The following is an 18,260-nucleotide window of genomic DNA, read 5'->3' as shown; positions in this document are numbered from 1 at the left end:
CATTTTAAGTCAAAAAAATTATTATCTAACACTAACAGTACTAACGATTGTGGTGACACTACACATGTATCTATTTAGAATCACAAAAAGAAATACATGTATCACATTTTTCGCATACCCAATTGAACCGGACAAGCTAAGAAGCAATACGGATCTTGTATGTTGTTAGCTTCTCATATTCTTAACCTTCTTGACATGCATTTCTCAAACTAAGAGAACAGATTAGAGTAACCTTCAACATAATTAATGGCTCATGCGGAGGATTCCGAGGATGCTAGAAACCTTAGGCAGCCACTCGTCAACGCCAATAATGGCTCCTCCATGTTTGTTATATTGTGTGTCTTGGTCGTTTGTTTGGGTCCTATTCAATTTGGTTTCACGGTGATACTTTCACTCTCTACAATTATATTAGTCACAATATGAGATCAACTCTTCTAAATCCAAACAAATAAGAGTATAATCATTCTTAAATTAAAATTGTGATACTTACCCATGATAGAAGTTATAATTTTAATGGTAATTTTATTTACTTTATTACCTTACAAATCTTTACTCTTTCTAGGAATTTTCTCCCACAATATGCATTGTGCTCTTTCTTGTGTAATTTTTTAAATTTTTTTAAGAGTATATATTAAATAGGTTCTTCAACTTAATGTCCAAGTAAAAACAATAAATTTAACTAAGATAGAGACTTATATATCTTATTTTTATAAAATTTATTGACCTTAATGTAATAATAAATTTTTCTTAGAAACGAAAAGCCTAAAATTTTTTAAGGACCTATATATATTTGAGTATATACTATTTTTTGTAATATTAAAGTTTAGTTCAAATTAAGTGATTTAGAAAAGTATCAAATTAAGGCCTAAATAACTTTTAAAATTGGGTGCATGTTTTAAAATAGTTACCAAATTTACTGCGCCAGTTATATCCAAAAGTTTAGTAAAATTACACCACATTAGTCTCTATCAATGTGATGAGTCAATTGATAATTTTTTGTCGACATAAAAAATATAATTAGTATAATTAAGATCTCAGATGATTATTTTAGTGCACCCGGCAAGATCACAATGTTGTGGCCGAATCGTGAAGAGTGACCTGGCCAGAAATTTAAATCCTTGCACAGACCATTTTTTTTTTCACATTCGTTTTCATCTTGCACATGAATTTTTCTTTTTATTTATTTATAATGATTAAAATTGTACTTCTTTTCTATTACATTATTGACAGATAGGGTATTCGTCTCCTACACAATCTGATATGATTCGAGATCTTGACCTCTCAATTTCAAAGGTATTTTGGGCGAGTGAGTTCTCAATAATTATTTGAAATACTTAAATCTAAAATGGGTGAGCAAGTACACATGCCATTTATTTTCTGATTTGTTGGATATATTGTTGAAACAGTTTTCACTTTTTGGATCTTTATGCAACGTTGGTGCAATGATAGGAGCAACGGCTAGTGGTCACATAGCAGAATACCTTGGCCGTAAAGGGGTATTTTTTTTCATTTTCTCTTTAGTTTGTTACAAATGTAAATTAAGCATTCATTTTAATCTTCTATTTTATCAACTTACCTATTTTAATTAAGATAGTATCAATATACTACTATTTTCTAACAATGAAATATTTGAATGCAAATGTTGAAAACGCTTTCTTCTTCTTTCACTATCACTAGGTTCCTCAAAGTGGATTGAAAGTACAAATCAATTTTGGATGATAGAATTTGTTTCCTTTAACCATGTGCATAGTAGAGAAATAAAAAAACCATTTTAAATGACTAACTTGTGGAACATACTTATTAATATTATAGCCAAAATATTACCAATTTGATTCTTAAAGGACTATTATGTTGATAATTACTTTATAACAATTATTTTGAACGAAAATTAGTCTCCAAAAAATCTTGTGATACCAAAAAGGTCAATAAAACTAAGTAGTAAAAACAGAATCTATCATTTAAGAACAATTAACTTTCAAGGAGTCATTTGTCAATACTAATATTGAAGGTTTTAAATTATATATTTTTAACTATTACATCTTTTCTTTACTACATATTTTGTAAATGTTTCAAAAAAAAGTATAGAATAAAGTTCTATTCGAAACAACAAACACAATATCTATAAGATTACTAACATCCAATATTACTTTTTAATTAGAAGAATGTTTGAGAATTATCAAAATTTATTATTTTTTACCATCAGTTAATTATCTGTTTAAAAATATAGGCGAAAGTATGTTATTGAATTATTAGACTAAATGAATTGAGTTGATAACTAAAAATAATAAATTCTGATGATCTTTTAGTATTTTTTTTAATTATTTAATTTCAATGTTTAAAATGAGATTAACTACTTGTTTTGAAAATTTAATTGCAATTTTATTGTTGGTGCATTTTAAATTGCAGGCTCTAATAGTGGCAGCGGTCCCAAATATAATTGGATGGCTCACCATTTCAGTAGCCAATGTATGTAGTAATTATTTATACGGTAATATTAGAAAAATAAAAAAAAACTAAAATTTATTTTATTTAATATTCATTAATTGTTGTAATAATTAATAAATGTTAAATAAAACAAATTCCGATTAATTTTGGCTAATTTTTTTTTGTTACAAAACATTTCTGTTACTTATAATTATGTCTAGTTTGTTGTCATGAATACTACTACAAAATTTTACATCTAACATTACCATTTATGTTATTACTCCATATATTGTAGGACTCATCTCTTCTATTTATAGGAAGATTGTTGACAGGGTTTGGCGTCGGAATAATATCTTATGTGGTAATTTCACTTTCTAATACTTCATTTATACATATCAACAATATCTAACTAGTTTAAGTGACGGAACACTTATTTTTCTTAAAGTTATTCCACACAACTTTAAAAATTAGTTGTAATGGCAAAATAACCTATTTCTTAGCTAAGAAGTTTTAGGTTCAAGTATTGAAAATAACACAAAAGTATTTCTTATGCCTTATATACAATGAAGAATATTTTAGGGGGAAAAAAAATAAACACCAGTCCTTTTTTATTATATTTCCATTATATATATTATAGAAGTATAGAAGTATAGATTATGTTTGAAGATCATTATAGAAAACGACCTTACTCTATTTGATTTTTGCCTTCTAGTTTTTTTTTTCTTTGCGCTTTAACCCCTTTCAATATATATAGAAAAAACAATAACGTTAAATATACCTTCCAAATGTATAATGAGAGTTATTTGAATTTTGAACTCATTCTCATTGCTTATAAATGTTATTAAGAATTGAGTAAAGTATTATTTTTGTCCATAACGTTTGGAGTAAGTCATATTTGTGTCTCTAACATTTAAATCGTTCTATTTGTATTCTTAATGTTTGTGAAAGTTATTCAATATTACCTCGTTCTCAATTAAACATCATGAGCTTTAGTTGGAATTTTGAAAATCTCTTATTGAAATTAGAATACAAATGTTTGTAATAGAACCGATGATCTACTCTAGATAATGACTCATCAAAAATTAAAATTAATTCCTACAACATTTATATAATTCACATTTTTAGGAACATAATTGAACTTGAACATAAAGAGTGGGTACAATATTGAAATCGAAAACATTAAAGTGAGATTTAATTGAAAATGAATACATCTAAGCGAGAATAATAATTCATGACAGGATAACATTGAATCACTTTTATAAAAGTTAGGGATACAAATAGAACAATTTAAATATTACACAAATAAAATTTACCCCAAATATTAGAAACAAAAATAATATTTTACTCTTAAGAATTTTTTATAACCAATCCACACTATAATCAACTTCGCTCAAACTACCAACTAAATGAATAAAAATTATATTTTATATATAGCTATGAAATATTGTAATTATCTCTTATTCCTAAAATCACACCAATGTAAGCTTAAAATAATTTGGGAAATAATATATGAAAATTCAATGTAATTGTGACTTTTCTAAAACTTTGAAGTCAGGGACATAAAAATTCATGTTCAATATTATTGTGACGTAAGTTCTATATGCACGAATAATAATTTGATTTATTCAATTAGCTTAGGTGGCAAATTAATTAGCTTTCCTTTCAAGTGTCTTTTTTTGTGGCCATACAATATGATAAGATATACCTTTTGCTATTCTCTCATAATGCTCTTTAATTCATTTCCTTATTATCTTTTTCTATTTCATTTTTTCATCATAATAATTTTCTTAATATACATATAGGTGCCCGTTTACATAGCAGAAGTATCACCTCGAGATATGAGAGGTAGTCTTGGATCAGTGAACCAAGTTAGTGTTGTTATTACTTAACATCTTTAATTTACATCTGTTATTTGGTTTTTTCAATTTTCTATATACATAAACTAACATGTAAAGTTATTTCACTATTTTTTTTAGCTCACAATCACCATTGGAATCATGTTGGCTTATTTGGCCGCACTTTTTGTTAAATGGAGAATGCTAGCAATTTTAGGTAAAGTCTTAACTACATCTATCTCATAGTTTTTCTCTTAACAATTGAAAACTTTTGTCTAAATATATACATAATCAGTAATGCTAGAAAAACAAAAAAAATCAAAAAAATTTGTCTTATATAACATTTATTGATTATTACGATAATTAATAAATACTAAATAAGACAATTATTCTGTAGTGTAAATTATGACTATTTTTATCTATTTTTTTTTAATTACTAAATATTTTCGTACATAACTGGCATTTAAAATTCTCATTAGTTTAGAAGCATGACGAGTTTGCAACATAAACTCAAACAATTATACGGCATATATATAATCACACTTATTTCATTCTCATTATAGTTTTATCAAAACAAGTTAACAATGAATATCAACATATAGTAACACACGTACAATCTTAATTAAATTCATTATTTATATATTTACATAAACTTATAGTCCAACAAAACAAAACAAAAAAAGATATCTATCCATCATTCAATCCAATTAGTCTAACATGATACAGAATAATATACAATTAATAAAGTTTAATTATAAGATAGATAAAAAAATTTTTGATTCTGTATTTTATTGTCAATATTCTTTTCTTTTAGAACTAATGAGTCACTATTTTTTCTAATATTCTAAATTAGTGAGTCATCATTTTCTGATATATCTATCTTGTAATTAGACTTTATTTATTTGTTCTGTATCATGTTAAACTAATTGGGTTGAATGATTCGATAGTATTTTCCATCAAGAGTCACAAAAAATGCAGAATGTTTGCTGTAAAATTTGTTGTTTTACACACTGTGAATTACAATAAAGAAAAGTCTAGGAGACCAGCAGTTTTATTAAAATCTGGCCAGTACTTAACCAGCAAAAACAAAATGAGTAATCTCATACATTTAGATGAAATCTCACACCATTAAAATCACCAATAATGATTAATTGATAACTACAAATCACAAAACTTACTGTCTCCTAGTACTCCTCTTAAAATAAATTTATTAGATACTAAAAAATATGTTTTGGTTTCTTTATAGGAGTTATTCCTTGTGCAATGTTAATACCAGGACTATTTTTCATTCCAGAATCCCCAAGATGGTTGGTATGTATCATATGAGTTGTTTAATATCAATAACATGCTTTTTAAATGTGCTATTTTATATGATTCATTTTATTTTTAATTTTGTTTAGGCTGAAATGGGGATGATAGGAAAATTCGAAACTTCCTTACAAGCTTTACGAGGACCCAACACCGATATAACATTGGAAGCCCAAGAAATACAAGTATTTCATTTTATGGATATATGCAAGTTTTATAATCATAACAAGTTCTAGCTAGGTTTGAATTTCCACCTTTGCATAACAAAAAAAAAAAAGAAGAAAAAACATTTGATCAACGTGTAGATTATTATGTAGCTAATAGTAGTTTATGTTTTCTATTTTAAATTTAAAGATATCAAACATTGATTTACATGCTGAAATTTTAAATTTAGTAAATAAGAATTTTTCACTTACCTAATTCTATTTGAATAATGTTACACAACCAAATTTTTTTGTTAACCAAATCTAATCAAGTTCGTTTAACATAATAAAAATCAGTTATAATTAGTATTATTCTAAGTCTTATTATTTAATTTAGTTGGACTTGATTCATAATGTAGGGTTCTTTGATGTCAAACAACAAATCAGATAGTATACAATTTGCAGATTTGAAGAGGAGAAGATATTGGTTCCCTTTAGGGGTATGTTTCTCCTTTAATTAATAAAATAAATTCATCTAATCATTATTTATTCAACTTTCATTTATTTAATTGGATACTAGTTTGAGTTAAATTCTAATTATTTCTATTAAATAATCTTGTGTAGGCATCATGAAGATAGGAATTGGATTACTTGTCCTTCAACAACTTTCTGGTATCAATGGAGTTCTTTTCTATTCTAGTGAGATCTTTAATAAGGCAGGTAGGTGATCAAATAATTTTGCATTAGTTTTCTTTCCGTAAGTAATAACAATTAACAAATAAACCTTCAAACTACAGAAATAAAATCTGCGAAGTTCGATGAGTTTTCGTATCTGTATGTTGGACACATTTTGGATACGACGATCTCCTCGACATTCGTTTGACACGCTTGTTTTCTTTAACTATATTTTAATAAAAAATAAAAAATTATTCTTCAAATACCTTTAGATATACTTAAATACCATGTGTCCTTGTGTCCAATCTTATGATTCTTAATATATATCTTAAACTATATAATAAAAAATACATTAAAAATAGTTAAAAGATAAATGTATATTTTTAATATCAATAAGATATCAAAATATCATTATAATTTATCTAAAAAATATTTTACATTTTATATATATGTTGTGTATCTGTGTCTTATAAAAATTTAAATTTATGTGTCCACGTATTTAGTATCATATCGTATTCCGTATTTGTGTCGATATTTATGCATCGTAGAATAAAATTATATGAAAGTTCCAAATCCAATCTTAAAACTATACCAAAGATTGAGACCTTTTTTAGATAATCTTCTCAGCTTTTCAAACTAAGGAAAAAACAGGGAAAAAAAAATAGAAACCATGCAAACTTGCTATACCTCTAGCTTTGAAAGCTCGAAAATCTTCATTATTTTGCATTAATTAACAATTAATTTTTGAGTCATTATGTCCATATAAACTATTTATTACTTATTATCATCAACCTTGTTTGAGTTACAAAGTTATACACTTTTGTATCTAAATTTAATAGGAATCTCTTCCAGTAATGCAGCTACATTTGGTCTTGGAGCTATCCAGGTTAGAAAACTATCTTGTTCATTCTAAAGTTATATATATAAATAAAGAAATTCTTTTACATTAAGTATAGATTGTTATGAACTAGTTGTCTCAAAAGTTTAAGTTATAAAAAATTACATAAATATTTATATATTTAATCAGAGTAAATAGTCAAATTCGTTCATAAAAAATTACTCACTTTCCAATTATTTTTTTAAAATTTTTTTTAATCAAATTGAAAAGAGAGAAAATAAATGGATGTAAAGTGTACTTGTAAATTAGCTGTGTACAAATAATAGTTCTGAATATATTCATTTTTTATAAACATTAAAATATTAAATTTCATCTCACTGATAACTGTGTTACTTTAAAGGTTTCAATGACTGGAATCACAGTGTGGTTGTTGGATAGAAGTGGCCGCAAATTACTTTTGATAGTAAGCACCAATTGAATATGTTTTTTTTTTTTTCTAATATCCCTAATGTAATCCTTTTAGAAATATCTAACATTTGAGGTTGAATTTTCCTTGATTTTATTTCTCTAGGTATCAACCTCTATCATGACAATTAGCCTACTCCTTATTGCAACAACATTTTATTTAGAGGTTAGTCAGATAACTTTATTTATTATAACAACTAAGTTTGTTATTAGTATCCAATTTTTGCTTTATTTTTGAGTAAAAGAAAGAAAACTCCAATTAATTTAAGAGTATATATTTAAATAGGTCCTTAAAAAATTTTTGTCAAATATTTTTGTTCCTAAATTAAAAAATAAATTATTATATTAGTTGAGGTTTCTAAACTTTATAAAATTAAAATATATAAATTATTTCGTCACACTTTTAAATACCTATTTATTAAAGTAAAAACAACATATCTCTAATTAAGATAGAAATTTATATGTCTTACTTTTATAAAGTTTAGAAACCTTAATATAATAAAGTTTTTTGGAAACAAAAATATTCAACGTGAAATTTCTTAAAGACATATTCACTTAATTCAAAGTAGTGACATTACTAGAATATTATTTTTTATTTATTTAATTTATTAATTCTTTATTTATAAAGTAATTATTCAAATTAATTCCTGAAATTTTTAAAATGAGATATTTTAATCTGAAGATTTTATTTATATCATTATATGCATAACTAATATATATGGAAATTTTTTGTTGGTTTGAATCCATGTAGGAAGTAGTATCATATGATTCAAATCTTCATACAACCTTGGAACTGCTATCAATTGCTAGTATTGTGGTATCATTTTATTTACTTTTCATTTTTCTTGATGCTTGTTTATGACTTAAATTTATTTATTTAGTTGGTACATGTATTAGCTTAGTTATCAACTTTTTTGTTTAGGCTATGATCATCGGTTTCTCACTAGGCACTGGACCAATTCCTTGGATCATAATGTCTGAGGTATGCACAAAGAATGATTGAGTACATTTGATCTTAAGTCATAGCGCCTATTTTTGAAGTAAATATAGTTTACTCTAACAAAAAAGCCCAAAAATTAAAACCCCGAAAAATGCACAAATAAGCCCAATAAAAATAATAAAAAGATGCAAAAAAATAGTATTAATTTGGGAAAAACAACCAAAAAAACCATCTGTTTTTTTTCACAAATGAAAACCACTTATGCATATGATCTAACATTTTGTGAAACAATCATTCAAAATAATTAATAATGCCATGTAACTATGAAGTTAACCAAGTCAATAATTCTGTTAGTCACATAAGAAATTTTTTGTTAACAGGGACATGATCAATTAGTGTTTGGATGTTTTTGTCAAATTTTTATATCTTTTAAGAGCTAATTTATTTTTTTACGTTTTTCAAGAGTATTTTTATCAGTCATAAAATTTCGTATACAAATTTGATAGTTTACTCTTTTAAAAAGAAATATTAATAAAATTTCAGTTTTTATCTTCAAAAAATTTAATTTCTGTGTCCTCACTTTTTTAAAATATTAAATGAATTAAAATTGTGTTCTAAAATTGAAATTTTAGTTTTAACCTTTGGTTATTAGATACAATACTCGGTTTCAATTTTTCAGTCACAATATCTCAAAACATATACAACCTAATTGCTATGGACAATGATATTTTAGATAATATTTATTTTGGCAAATATGTCTATGATCATTTGAGAGTTTTTAGACACTAAATATTTGTTCATGTTTTAAAAGATATATGATCAAAGTTAAATGTAAAGAATAGGTAGTATATTTTTATGGAGTAAACCTACCTATGTTAAGTTTGACTATAGATTTTATGATCTAATTAAAAAGAAGCTTGTAAGAAGTTATGATGTGAAATTATTTAAAAACTTAACCGTTCAAAACATGATAAATCAAACTTGAGAAGAGTCAATAATTACAAGAGCATAAAATCAAGTTTAGGGTTATATGTAACAAAATGAACATTTAGTTCTTGACGATCCACACGATGGAGAACAGTTTGATGCTCTTGAATTACTTAAAGATCTATTGGGTTTTCATTCTGGGAGATTTATTAGAGAAGGATGACTTTCAACTAAGTATCCACTTAATGAATATGTAACTATAACTGATGAGGGATAATTAGAGTGTTATGTAGATTTAAAAAATAATTAAAACAAAAAATAATTTGATGCAATACAAGATAAAATGCAATCCTTGTATAATGATAATCAAACAATAATTAAGCTTGGGATGTCACCAAAAGGGGACAATATAATAATGCTTTGTAGGATAAGTGGGTATATAGGTTAAAAGTTAAAACATGAAATATATTTATTTCCAAGATATAAGATTAGGTTGGCGATCAAGGGCTATATGCAAGTAAAGGGATATATATCAATTATAATGAAATCTTTTCACCAATTATGAAAAAGTAGGACTATCTTGAATCTAATCACAAGTTTTATTTTAGAGATAGAGCATATGAAAATAAAAATTATATTTTTTTATAATAATCTTAAAGATAAAATTTATATGAAAAAATCTAAAAGTTTTATGAAAAATGCAAAAAGATCATATGTGCTAATTGAAGAAGAGTTTATGGGGCTTGAGGGAAAGATACAAAAAGTTTGAATTTGTTACGGAGTAATATTAAATTTTTTAGAGACAATCTACAAAATATATAAAATGGCTTAAAAATGCATGAGAAAAAAAAATATTAGTCTTTAACTTGTTTAGTTGGAAAATATCGTAAATAATAAAAAAAAAAAATGGCCTCAAGAACATCATATTTCATCAAGTTTTTCGGTAAAATATAAATCTATAAAATAAATTGATCAAAATATAAGGTTAAATTTGGACTAAAACAAACTGAGTCCTATTGAAGAACATGCAGATTAGCCCTTAACCTATTTAGTTGGAAGATGTCGTAGATAATAAAAAAAATGGCCTCAAGATCATCATATTTCATCAAGTTTTTCGGTGAAATACAAATCTATAAAATAAATTGATCAAAATATAGGGTCAAATCTAGGCTAAAACAAACTGAGTCCTATCGACGAAGATGCATCATTAGTTTGTATTATAAAAAAGAAGTAATATAACAAATTAAGTACTTTTCAGATACTACCAAATAATATTAAAGGGCTTGCTGGAAGTGTAGCCACGTTTATGAATTGGTTCACTGCCTCACTAGTAACCTTGACTGCTAACATGCTTCTAGAATGGAGTAATCCAGGTATTTTCTCTCTTTCCTCCCTAGGCCACTATATAATATTTATTTTTAACATTTGTTCTTCGTTTATTATTTTGTCTTTATTTACAAAAATGAAAATTCATGTGCAGTCGATTTTACGTGAAGTTAATAGTCGAGAACCGTTAGATGAAAATTTAATCAAATCATCTAATGGCTCTCAGTTATCAACTTCACGTAAAGTCAACTGCATCTGAGTTTCCACTATTTGCAAATCACTTTTTAATCATGCACGTTTTAATTGATGGCCATTTCTTTTTAAGTTGCCTTCGTAATCTAAAAGTTATATTTATAGGATTAATTTTTTTTTTTTTTTAATGAAGAGGCTACAACTTTTTATTTTGACTTAATTTAATAGAATCTTATTTTAACCAGGAACATTCACAATTTATGCAACCTTTTCTGCCATCACCCTTGCTTTTGCAATACTATGGGTTCCTGAGACCAGGGGCAAAACATTGGAAGAAATTCAGGCATCATTTAATATATAATTATGTTGATGACTACAAAATACATATACATGGTGTTTTAATTGTTTATTGTATAGTAAGCTTCAATTTTGTATGCACGGGAGATTATACACAGAATAGTAAAATTTCTATGCTTTGTGACATTAAAAAAAAAAAAAAAAAAATTTTTGAAAAAAAAAAAAAAAACTAAAAAACGTTATACTTGCTAGTGGTAAGCCTTTCTATTTTGTTTCCAAAAAAAATTCGAGGTTTTAACTTTTAACATAACATGTGGATTTTGAGATGCTAGCTTAATTTAACTTAGCTTTATCACAATATGGTAACAAAGCAAAAATAAATACTTAACATACTAAGCAAATATGATACACCCCTTATTAAATGTGTAATGTGAGGAGATTCCTACGATCTAATCATATGACTCATCAATCTTTTACTAATATTCAAAAAAGTACTTCGTTAAATTTTATAAATTTTTAGCTTGATCAATTTTTTTTTTGGTATACTTGGAAAAAATATAATAACATATATTTCAATATGTTTTAGTAATTTATAATTTTTTAATCAAAATTTTTTTATATTAATTTTGATGCAAAATATAATTTTAGTAGAGTGATTGTTATGTTTTAGAAATTTATAACTTTTTTAATAAAAAAATTATATTGATTTTGGTGAAAAATGTAATTTTACTCGAGTAAAGGGCCGGCATTAGAATTTTTTAGATTTTTGCCTTACTAAACAAATATTTTTATATGAATTTTTGTTGGAAAAATTCATTTCAAGAAAGTGATGGAGATATTTTAAAAATTTATAATATTTTATTTTTGTCAAAAATAGGAAGACTTGAACTCGTAATCTCTTAGGTGAATATAGAGAGACTATGCCATTTGAGTTATAACTCATTTGGGTATACATTAGAAATATTTACATTTTTGCTTTAATAAAAAATATATTTATATTAATTTTGTTGTAAAATATAATTTTTAGAAGAGTGATGGGTATACTTTATAAATTTTTACTTGACCAATTATTTTTTTATATATTTGTATCAAATTATAATTTTCATAGATTCATTGGTATGTTTTAGAAATTTTTAAATTTTTCTTAATAAAAACTTATTTTTATATTAATTTTGGAGCAAAATATAATTTCAGGAGTGTGACGTACATATTTTAAAAAAATTTTAACTTTTTCATTTAATAAAAAATTATTTATTATATTGATTTTAAAACAAAATGAAATTTTAATTTAGTGAGAGGTGTGTATTAGAAATATTTAAATTTTTTTAATAAAAAATATTTTTAATAAGAACTTTGATGTAGAATATAATTTGAAGAGAGTGATAGATGGGTATATTTTATAAAACTTTAGCTTGATCAATTTTGTTTTGGATATATATATTTGTAGTAAAATGTAATATCAATAGATTGAATTGATGGATATATTTTAGTAATTTAAAAAATTTTTCTTTCATAAAAAGCTCTTTTATATAAATTTTGGTAAAAAATATAATTTTAAGAGAATGATGAACTAACATTAGAACATTTAGAGAATTATAATACAATAATTTAATATCAGTTACAAATTTGTTTATGTTATCAAGCATCTCCTCAATCTTAGGGTAAATCAGACCAAGATGGAATCAATGAACTTCTTGAGGCATCTATTGTAAACACATGGGCGCTCTAGATGAACTAAGTGACCAGCTTTCTTTATTCCTTCTAATGTGCTTTTCTCTCCCAGTTGCCTGTATGTCATTAACAATTAATCTTATTATACCATTCTGTATAAATTCAGTTGTAATCTTAGTAATAAAGGGTATACAAAAAAGTGAGTAGTGTTTATTAACTAAATTATAAAATACATATAAAAAAAATCTTATCACTATTAATATGTATAACAATTATTTAATGATAAAAAATAAAATTTTTGTTAAAAGATATTTTTGTAAAAAATTATTTATTTTTTCTTAAAAAATAGATAAAATTAACATTAGTTAATACAAAAAAATTAAAATGGATTAAAGAATAAGTTTTTTTAAAAGTTACAAGAGAGAAGAATGTATATTTTACAAATAAAGAGGAAGAAAGTGTCATTTTAGTATTTCTTAGAAGAGAAGATTGAAATTTTCTCTAAAATTTAATTTGTGCATTAATATAAAGAAGTTATGTATTAAAATATTTAATTATGAATTAATTAACATATTATTAAATTAAAATGTTGATTTCATTACTAATGATATATATTTTTAAAGAGAAACACTAGGGAATTAAAATTTATTATTTTTTGTCATTATTATTTAGCCATTAACTCAATTCTTTTAGTTTAATTTTTATTCCATACTTTTAATATTGATAGCTAACTGATTACTAAAATCAATAAAATTTAATAGCCTTCTAACATTCTTCATTTTTAAAATTTAGAAATCATAAATATTTAGGGCTTGTTTAGAAAGTTTCAAAAGTAACTTTTTTGAGTTTTTTATTTATGAAAAGTAGTAATTGTAATGTCTGGTATAATTTTCAAAACCAAATTGCAACTTTCTAAGAAGCTATTTAGAAGTTTATAGAAAAGTTAAAAAAATAACTTCTTTGATAATACTACTATTTTTTATCACATTTTTATAAAATAAATATTTTTAGAACTAAAAACCCAAATATAAAATAACTTATTTATAAACTACTTTTAATATAATAATTTATTGATTAAGTAATTTTTTTAAAAAAATTAATTAAACAATTTCCTCAATCAAATGAAACAAAGAGAGAAGTAGTCTTACTCTTTCATATTCTGCGCGAGTTCTAATTTGAAAATTTGATCCTTTTCGCCCCATAGAAGATGTATTCTCTGAACAATTATTATAAGTTAATTAGTAACACGAATTGAATGATGAGTTGCAGTTATGAGGATTATGGTGTAAATTAAAGTACCTGTGGAAAGTTTGGGATGGTGATGTCTCTGTTGCTAATTACTAAGCCCTCTAGTAACTCTCCTCGCTCCTTCCTATTCGAGAACATCACCTATACTCATTCATTCATCAAATTAAACACATAAACTTACTCTACATCGTATAATCACTCAAATTCATCTCCTCATATAGTTATATCACATTTCAATTCAATCAAATCAATTTATTAAATTAACTAATATACATTAGTATTTTTTTGTCTCTAATGTTTATGTTTTTTTTTAAATATGTTTAACATTTAATTTTATTTTTAACGTTTTCAATTTATGTTAAAACTAACTCTGAAGTTTTTAATTTTGTCCTTCAAATTTTACATGAAATTAACATTTGGGGATAATTTTAACTTAAAGATAAAATTGAATAAAACTAAACGTCGAGAACAAAAAACATACTTTACCCAATAATTTAAGAGACCAATTTAACTCACGCATAAAATTTGATGGATTAAATTGAGCATTTATATTAAAAGATTAAAAAAAAGAATATTTTGGTAAATGCTGATTCCGCATTTTAGATAAAATTTAAACGTTTTATGATGATATATAGGAGAGTCGAAATTCAATTAGGTTAACAAATTGTTGACTTTAACAAAAAAAAAACGTCTAGGGAACAAAATTTTATTTTGAGGTTAGAAAAGAATAAGAAATCGTAATATATATATATATATTAAAATAAAAAATATGTTTTAAAACTAAACTAAACAACATGTATAAATACATAAAAGCTTATTTTTAATTTGTTGTATAAATGTTGAATAGTATAAGGAATATTGCTATTTGGGGAACCAAATATGAAAATAGATTAGTTTATCAACCACCAAATTAAAATCCCTATATACATATACAACCACTTTCCTATGCTGTTAGGTAATGTTAGTTGAACTATAAGTAACACTCCTGCCATTTTTAATTTCTAGCCGGCATTATGGTCCACTAGCTAGTTGTAGCGTATTTTCTTAAAATATCATTTATTTACCTATATCTTATTCAATTCTTGTGTTGCACCTTTCAATAACATTAACTATATATAAAATATATAGATTAACTCAATAAATTTGTTACGATTAAATTAAGGAAGCCACTTAAATAAAGATATCAAAAATATTTTTTTAAAAGATATTTTTTTTAAAATTAAAATTTAACATATATAATCAATTAAATGGTGTTATTTTTATTAAAATTAGACCGGACAAATTAGTTTAGTCAAAAAATTAATAAATTAAATAATTTTAAACCGACAGAAAAAAAAGAGCTAAAATTTAAGATTCTCAAAATTAATATACATAATAAGAGTATTTTAGTTATTTTCTATAATAGAGGTATTGTAGTTATTCTTTTATAAAAAATAATATTAATTTAGACCGATTCAAAATTTAATTCATTATTTTTCAGTCAAATTAATTTATCTAGTCTAATTTCGACAAAAATAATATAATTTAATTAATTATATGTATTAAATTTTAATTATTAAAAAGTATCTTAAAAAAAAAATTAGACCTCTTTATTAAAGTGACTCCTTTAAATTAAATTGAGAAACCCACCTTTTTTTATGTATAAATTTTCTTGTACTCTTAAAATTTAAAATGCATGTGTCTAAAATGGGTACTAGTTTAGGTCTGTTTCAACTTTGTTTTCATCATATTTTCCATATTCAATTTCTTCACACAATCATGTATTCATCTTTTACCAATCCCATAGAATTACATGATACTGCGCTAGGTGCAAGACCTACCTAATCGCTAATATCGATAAGCATGATATATATTCAATGTTTCACTCGTTTAAGTCGAAGACACGTACACAGAAAATTAGAGATATATATTTATTTATTAGAAGAACGTACTAACAAGATTAGTAATTCTAAATATTTATTAATAAACTTATTAATTGTTTTGAAACTGGATCAGAAACGATAATCATTCATTCATCGTGTAAAGAAGTTAATAAGTTATTGTCAAGCTCAGACTTGAAAGTGCATTTTTAAAGTATTTTTGTCACACAAAATTAAATAATGAGTAACGTAACCAATATGCGCTCACATGATAAATGATCATAAACTGCAAATTTCTTTTGTTTTCAGGAGTCTTATGATGCTTTGAAACAATAAATTAAACAATGTGTTAGTCAAATATTAATAAAAATAATAAATTTTATTGTTTATGTAATATTTTGTTTTTAAAAAATATTTAATTTGTATTGGTATATTTTCAGTGTAAAGACAATTAAATATAGGAAAAGTCTAGAGGCCAACAATTTTTGTGTTTTTTTGCCAGTATTTAACCATCAAAAGAAAAGTGAGTGATTTCCCACCATTAGATGTAATCTCACAACATTAAAAATACTATTGATGGCCTATTGATGGTTACAAAACTTCAAAATTGTTGGCCTCCTAGCACTCCTCTTAAATATATATTAAAGATAAAATCAAACATTAATTACCATCACATATTTAATGTCTTCAATTCAATTATATTATTGGTCATCAACTCCTAAGAGGATCTGATCATAAAAAACTAAATTCTATAATTACACTACTCTAAATGTATTATAACTAAAGTCTATATTAACAAGACGTTGTACATGTGTTTTCAGAAATTGTGATCACCAAAAAAATATTTTATTAAAAAGAAAATAAAAATACATACCTCAAGAAAATCTCTGTGTAAACGATCCGGGAACCAGAGCTTCTTGTGGGCAGCAACGGAGAGAAGGGCCTTAAGGCCCTTCACAGATGTAGGCAGCAAGAGCTCGGACGATGAAGAGAATCCGAGCTCTTGCAGCGTCGTAACACTGATGGAATCCGTCATGGCCAAGATGGATCCTGAGATAACCAGTGCTTGGACCATCTCAGGATACATCTCGGCCATCTTAAAAGCCACCATCCCGCCATAACTAAACCCAACCACAACACACTTCTCCACCCCAAGCTTTCTCAGTGCCGCCGCCAGACACTGCGCTTGGAACGTGGGTGACCTCTCCGTCTTGTTGGTTTTGGAGCCTCCGAAGAAAAGAAGGTCAGGGACGTAGACAGAGTATTTCTTTGTTAGAGCTCCAATCTGGAACTGCCACGTCACTATCCCTTCGGCAGCGAAACCGTGCACCAGCACCACAGTTGGCTTCTTGGGTTGGGATATGATTTGGGGTTTTTCGTGTTTTTTGTTTGGTTTCTTTACGGTGTCTGAAGGGACCCAGAAACTCATCACTGTCCCTGACTCTATCTCAACCGTATAGGGAGTTATCCCTGCCATCTTCATTAGAGCATTCATTAAGGGCTTCTGTGCTGCCACAAGGTTCACCATGATGATGATGATGATGATGGTGTTTCTCAACTTGATTTGAAGGGCGCGAATATAAAGAAAAGAGGGTAATCTTTGAAAAGTGGGGTTTGGTGGTGGGTTGTTATCGCTTGTTTTAAACTGGAAATTGGAAAGCTATATTTATGTTTTAGAATTTCAAAGAGCATTTCGTATTAGGAAGAGTGTTAGATAAACAATAACCATCTTAAACAACATGAATAATCATTAATTAAATAAAAATATAATACATTTTATTTTAATATTATTAATTAAATTTATTTTTTTATTTTTATTAAATCATATTATTCACACATTATTTAAAAATGTTATTAGTTACTTATATTTTTTCTTCGTGTTAATGGGTGTGTGGCAGCTCATAGTCGTTCACTCATTTTCCTATTTAATTTTTGTAATAAATATTGTCGAGTGTTGAAGTGTCTTTTATTGTTTTACTAACTTGGGGTCAGGAGTTTGACTAAGTGGAATAGGTTTTTTTTTTTCTTATACAAGTTATTGAATATTTAGATATCATGGTCGACGGTGAATGTTTGATGACTATAATGATCATCATGGATTGACCATCAAAT

The 18,260-nt window shown here is 25.6% G+C and overlaps 2 protein-coding genes across 2 annotated transcripts; one reads left to right on the top strand and one right to left on the bottom strand.

Annotated features, from left to right (window-relative positions):
• The first annotated feature begins 246 nt into the window (after positions 1 to 246).
• On the top strand, positions 247 to 11,434 carry LOC107485797 (sugar transporter ERD6-like 6). Its single transcript, XM_016106359.3, has 18 exons — positions 247 to 381; positions 1,231 to 1,293; positions 1,407 to 1,496; positions 2,407 to 2,466; positions 2,720 to 2,785; positions 4,227 to 4,292; positions 4,401 to 4,476; positions 5,506 to 5,570; positions 5,660 to 5,752; positions 6,130 to 6,210; positions 6,346 to 6,430; positions 7,225 to 7,271; positions 7,624 to 7,686; positions 7,795 to 7,854; positions 8,440 to 8,505; positions 8,611 to 8,670; positions 10,814 to 10,928; positions 11,319 to 11,434. Exons 1-18 carry the CDS (start codon positions 247 to 249, stop codon positions 11,432 to 11,434), a joined length of 1,407 nt encoding a protein of 468 aa, XP_015961845.1.
• Positions 11,435 to 12,922: 1,488 nt separating this feature from the next.
• On the bottom strand, positions 12,923 to 17,763 carry LOC107475556 (uncharacterized). Its single transcript, XM_016095250.3, has 4 exons — positions 17,023 to 17,763; positions 14,341 to 14,430; positions 14,190 to 14,257; positions 12,923 to 13,157 (listed from the first exon to the last, which is right to left on the bottom strand). The coding sequence occupies exons 1-4, from the start codon at positions 17,674 to 17,676 to the stop codon at positions 13,037 to 13,039; spliced, it is 933 nt and encodes a 310-aa protein (XP_015950736.1). The 5' UTR covers positions 17,677 to 17,763; the 3' UTR covers positions 12,923 to 13,036.
• Between the last annotated feature and the right edge of the window lie 497 nt (positions 17,764 to 18,260).

The sequence above is a fragment of the Arachis duranensis genome, chromosome 1 (genome assembly GCF_000817695.3).
Source record: "Arachis duranensis cultivar V14167 chromosome 1, aradu.V14167.gnm2.J7QH, whole genome shotgun sequence".
In the NCBI taxonomy this organism is placed as follows: domain Eukaryota; kingdom Viridiplantae; phylum Streptophyta; class Magnoliopsida; order Fabales; family Fabaceae; genus Arachis; species Arachis duranensis.
This window is presented reverse-complemented; position numbering and strand designations above follow the sequence as displayed.